Source organism: Atta colombica, unplaced genomic scaffold, assembly GCF_001594045.1.
Source record: "Atta colombica isolate Treedump-2 unplaced genomic scaffold, Acol1.0 scaffold121, whole genome shotgun sequence".
Classification (NCBI taxonomy): domain Eukaryota; kingdom Metazoa; phylum Arthropoda; class Insecta; order Hymenoptera; family Formicidae; genus Atta; species Atta colombica.
Window position 1 is genome coordinate 762,471 of NW_017259208.1, and position 5,960 is coordinate 768,430.

At 30.1% G+C, this 5,960-nt stretch overlaps 1 protein-coding gene across 2 annotated transcripts in view; it reads right to left on the reverse strand.

Annotated features, from left to right (window-relative positions):
• Nucleotides 1–492: 492 nt before the first annotated feature.
• The window catches only part of LOC108694684 (AP-3 complex subunit delta-1), a 6,972-nt gene continuing 1,504 nt past the window's right edge, over nt 493–5,960 (reverse strand). For both annotated transcript variants that reach the window (XM_018204323.1, XM_018204322.1), the window contains exons 4-14: nt 5,466–5,876; nt 4,883–4,956; nt 4,192–4,635; nt 3,877–4,104; nt 3,637–3,799; nt 3,292–3,474; nt 2,713–3,127; nt 2,366–2,634; nt 1,692–2,258; nt 1,178–1,603; nt 493–958 (exon numbers count right to left, since the gene is read on the reverse strand). In XM_018204323.1, coding sequence (XP_018059812.1) covers nt 866–958; nt 1,178–1,603; nt 1,692–2,258; nt 2,366–2,634; nt 2,713–3,127; nt 3,292–3,474; nt 3,637–3,799; nt 3,877–4,104; nt 4,192–4,635; nt 4,883–4,956; nt 5,466–5,876 — 3,273 coding nt within the window. In that variant the 3' untranslated portion in view covers nt 493–865. The remainder of the gene's footprint in view (nt 959–1,177; nt 1,604–1,691; nt 2,259–2,365; nt 2,635–2,712; nt 3,128–3,291; nt 3,475–3,636; nt 3,800–3,876; nt 4,105–4,191; nt 4,636–4,882; nt 4,957–5,465; nt 5,877–5,960) is intronic.

Consider the following 5,960-nt stretch of genomic DNA (forward strand, 5'->3'; position numbering starts at 1 on the left):
AATTTACATAATCTCATGTTATGGAAGCGTCGCATATACATACGCTAACCAATGATGCTCATTAATCTATGTTTACAAAGATCGGACGCAATATCGCAATGAATATATTTTATATATTTTATAAAATAATAAAGATCTCAACAATATAGAGCGATGGAATATATTATTCTAATTGGACACAAAAATTGAAGGCATTGAACATGAAAGTAGGATCAATCGTTTCTATTGCAACATTTATTTCCATACTGTACAAACTGCTCCTTAACAATTAGTTCATAAGCTATTTCAATTACATGCCATGTAAATGCAACATTGTAAAGATAAGAAAGTGTAATAATTTACAGAAGTTTTTTTGGAAGATATCGATATAATTCAAGTTAAAAGTGATAAATAAATTCTCATAAAGGATAAATACTCTCATTCCTGTATTGCACATCAGTGCCACACCAGACTTAAATCCTATATAGAAACATCAATCTACTTTTACTCCAGTGTCTTCAATTCTTGGCAATAATTTCTCTCCTTCTTTCTTTTCTCACAGTTTCTTTACGAAACTTCGCTTCACATATATAGAAATATACATGTGTGTGTTTGTGTTGTGCATATGTATTTTTATGCATGTATATGTACGTATAGTATGTATACTTCTTAAGTATTTAACAAATTTATGATCTAGATTATACAGTAGTTTAGGTAAGATCTTTTCCGAAAATATTTAATCGCGCGGTTTGCAGATATAGTCACTACATATCTGTATTTTATATATAGTGGATACAATCGAAGTGTTCCTCTGCCCATACGTTCAATATAACTGCGATGCATGATAGGAATCAATAATTGCAAAAACATAGATACTTGATCAGTATTATGTCAAAAGCCTGAAGATCTCCTCTCCAATTCCTGATAGTAATGAGTTATTGTCTCCTTTACCTTCGATTACTAGATTTTCCGTCGCTCTCTGTAACAAAAAGCCATAAAATAATTTAATATACATTGCTAATCTTAGAAAGTTTTCTAAATTCAAATTTCAACTAAATCAACGCAAACGTAATACTTAACGACATATTAAAGTATATATTTTTATTATATTATGTTATATTATGTTATTGTTAATTAATATTCTAACTTTGACCATCAAAAATTATTTACTATAGAGCAGAGCGATAATTTAACATACATTATATTTTAACAAAAGGCACACATGATGTCCCTTCAGAGAATGACCGTATAAAGATGCAGTATCGTCAATTTGCTCCACGAGTGTGAGATTACATTTGCGGCAAATAATATTCAGAACCGTGTCAAAGTCCTGAGAAGGCATTACTTCTCTTTTAATTTTAGATACTAATTGACCACTTTTGAGAAGTCCCGTGAGTATGTCCTTGTGAGAGAGATGCCCGACCATAAACTTGCTACATGACAAGGGTACGGTGAAATCAAGCTTTTCTTGTTGCGTTCCTTCTTTACTTTCAAACATGTACGTCAATGTACCCCTAAGTCTCTGAGCAAACGTCACGTCTGAGACTAGAACGGTGAACTCAGTTTCTTTACTAGATTGCAGAGGCAGTTGGAACGGCAGTTTTATTCCAAATTCATCTCCAGACTAAAAGAATATGAAATGGCACATTACAAAATTATTTTTATGAATTAAAGCAATTAAATTCCAAATATTCAAATATACATTAACTTACATTCCTAACTAATTTGAGTGACGATGTGTCTGGAACATCGAATACTAATTCTTTTACTAGCGGTTGACCTATATTTGTAATGCAAATTGATACGATAACTTTACTTGAGTCATCAGGGATCTGTCTTAGCTCATACCTCATGGAAAGGATCTTATTTTTGGCTAATTCTTCGTAAGAGATATCTTGCTGTATTTTTTCAGTAATTGTGTTATATTCGATATTCATAATATCGTCCTTTATCTCTGGTAATATTTCTTTTGACGGAGTAGATATTCCAGCGGTTTCCTCATAATCCAATGACTTATTCTCTTTCTTATTTTTTGACTTTTTCGATTTTTTATGCTTTGCATCTTCATCATTGGATTTTTTATGTTTGTTTTGATTCTTCGACTTCTTGCGTTTGCTATCTTTTTGTGATTCGTTGGATACTTCTATGTATTCTCCTACAGTAGAAGATTGCACTTTCTCTGGAGACGAATTAGTTTCTAACCACAAGTTAGGCTCCCTTTCGTTCATCACTTCGTTTTCCGTGACATTCTTAACTTTTTTTTTAGACTTTCTATGTCCCTATCAATTTGCAAGAATGCATAAATTATAAAAAAATATTTTTAAAAATATATAAATTGAATAAATTCAAATTATATTATATTTATTGAATATAAAAAGAAATTTACCTTTTCCTTTTTATTTTCTTTTTCTTCAAGTTTCGTTTTTTTATTTTCAGTAACTCTATGTTCTAAGACAGGCAATCGTTCGTCTTCTCGTAAAGGCATATCCAAATCGATATTTAAAGCTCTATGTGGATCATTGGAATCTACTAAATCGTATTCATCACTATCACTTATTTCTGCACCCGGAGGTAATTCTCCAATTCCAGTATTTACTATTTGTGGTGGTAAACTATCATCTTTTTCATCCTCCTCCTCCGATGCAGATTTTTTATCTGAAAACATTCAATGTTAAGAATTTTAAAGATTTAACAACATATTTCATGTAATATATGATTCATATGCATAATTACTTTTATTTTTTTTTGATTTCTTCTTCTTTTCATGCTTTTTATGTCTTTTATGACTGTTATTTATATCGCGACATCTGTGAGAGTTAGAAATTTTTAAAGAGATTGGGATATCTAACTCCGTGACAGGAATGTTTTCAAAGTCTTCATATGCATTCGATGAATTGTGATATGATGTAGGAGTCTTAAATGAGCCTTTCAGATAATGAGGATTATTTTCTTGTTCTAGTTTTCTTGCTTCACGTCTCCTCTCGAGTTCTTCCAAAGATGGTTCATTCGAATCCCGTTTGGAAAACGAATTATTCGGTTTATCTGTCTTAATGAAAATATCATTCATATCTAAATCCTCTGAATCCGAGCTTTCCGAAGGTGGATCATTTATCCAGGAATCCAAGTCTAAATTCTCAGGTATTGGAACCTGGAAGATATAATGAAATGTTTATGATAAAATATATAAATAATCGACAGCACATATATATCAACTAATATAATATTTTATATTTTTTTTCATAATTTGTGTCAAAATAAAAAATATTTTTAAATAAATGATACATGTATACAATACTACTAAATGATATTTACTTTTCTTTGAGCCTTTGGTGCAACTGGATTAAGTTCACCTTCAAATGTCTTGATTAATTCTTGCGCAAGACCAGGATTTTCTTTTAAACATTCTAATAGTACTAATGCAGAACTTGATCTTTCTTGAACTTCCAAGTCGCCACTACAAACAAAAGCTGCTATTTTGTCTTTCAATCCGTAAATCTGTAAAGTGAAAGCTAATATTAGAACTAGAGATTTTATTTTAGTTTCATACAAATATGTTTATTCTTAAAATATCATTAATTGCATGGTGCATACTTTGTTTGCATACTTTGTTTGCATATTTTATTATTATATATATTGCATAAATTAAATATTTTATACCTTTTCCATAGTTTCAATATCTTCCTCCTTTTCTGCTTTGGCAAATGTCGTTGCAGCTAGTTTTAATATATTATGAACGTAAACTGCCTGTATATGTCCTGGCAAACTAGAAGCTTGCGATCGCAACATAGACTGCAATGTTGCTAAAGGATCTTCCAATTCACTATTAATTTAATAGATCATTAAATGTTATTATATATTAATTAAATTAATACTTAATATGCATAAAATTCTTAATACCTAGAGAATTCTCCACAAATCCATGCTGCTGCATATAAAACTTCGGACATTGTTGCCCTTGGCTGGCCGGTTAAAAGATATGAATTCTCAAGCAATAAGGCACATTGTTGAACCGCGTATTTTCGGATAGCTTGTACACGAATTGCTACATCAAGTAATTGAGTTGCTACTAATGGTCCATGCTTGGTGCCTTCCATTCGCGTAAGTTCCACTAATACAGATATGTACCTGTGAGCATATGTGACGTTTTCTATAATTTGTCCTAGATGATCAGATAATATAAATAAGATTTATATGAAAATATTTTATATTTACCACTCAAAGTAGGTAATGAAGTGATAGTTATTTTGTGAGCAAATCTGAATGATCTTTGAGAGTAATTCATCGCGATACATAGTGCCTTCGGCTTTATCCATATGTATCATTAACTTCTTAACTATCTCCATTAGGTTTTTCTTGGAAACCATTCCATACAACAAATCCAAGGCACGCAGTCTTATAGTTTCATCTTTGTCATCAAGACACTGCATAATTAGATCTTTATGAGATTGCACACTCTTTGGATGATTTCTCAATATTTTCGACATTGCCAATAATCCCAGATATTTCAAGTTTTGATCAGAGTCTTCTATTAGTATTCTCAATTTTTGAACACACAACTGTATCGAATCAGAGTGACTTGGCATACCAGACGAGATAGAAATCAATACAGCAATTACTGTATTGATACATTCATACAGTAAAGACATTGCGGATGTACTAGAAACAATCAAATCAATTATTATGTTATAAATTATACCAAAAAATAATTTATTCATAAGGAAGAAATTAACAAAATATTATACACTGTAAAATAAATATTAATATTATAAATAGTATGTATATTACAAGATATAAATAAAAAATAATATAAACATTAGACAGCTAAACTAAAATATAAAACTAAGTAAGCAATGATAACATTACAAACGCGATAATTAAATACTTTCAAAATACATTAGAATACCTGTGTATCAAATTGGTAAGGGGTTCTATTAACTTTCTGCCAAGCCTAGGTTCTAGAGGTGTCAATGCTCCAAACTGAAAATACAATGTCATATTGCCTTCTAAGATGTACTTGGTATTTTTTTTATATTTAGAGGAGTAGCTTTTTTAATTCTTATTTTGTGAATAGATGAAATATGTATAATCGCGAAATATATGAAAAACATAATATAAATGATTCTACGGAATACGTTCTGAGATACCGCTTTATACTATTAATATCATTGCAAGAAATAAACATTTGTATCTACAAAGATTTTAAATATTGTTTAAAACAATGAATATTGTATAAAACCTTGAAATTAGATCAATTAATGGTTGAGTAAGTTGTCGACCCAGCTTTGGTTCGATCAGGATTATAGTTGAGAACTGAGTGTGAGAAACAAAATCAACATAACTTACAATAAAAAAAAAAGATGTATATGTGTAAAATTTATAATTAATATTAAAAAAATAGTTATGGACATAAAGTTTTTTTTTATATGAAAGAAACGAAAAGAAATATTATTTATCTTTTAAAACTGTAGTACAACAGCAACACTTACCAATTTGATAATTTTAATGAGCATCCAATTATTTGTAGAAGTTGTCATCAATTTAAAAAAAACAGGCGCTAAACTCAGGTAATTCTTTGGATTTTTTCTGGCTAATTCACAAACTACATTTACTGCTGCACTTTGAACACCACTGTCTGGATCTTCAAGCTTTTCCTTTAATCTAGGGAAAGCAGGTCTCAGGGCCTCGGGGAACCGCAGAAATACTTTATACATCATCAAAACTGCCTTCTTGCGTAAATATGGTTTTGTAGAAGTCAATAATGTCATTATATCATGAACCAAATCACGAGCTAAATCTGGACTTATAAAGCAAGACAAACCGCTCAGTGCTAAACCAGCGTCATACTGATTTTGGCTATTTAAATCTTTACGAATCATATTTGTTGTTAGCATCAGTAGCTATAACAAAAAAGTATTAACAAATTACGAGATGATTATTTTCTTATAAATTTATATTTAATAATTTATATTTAATAATAATTT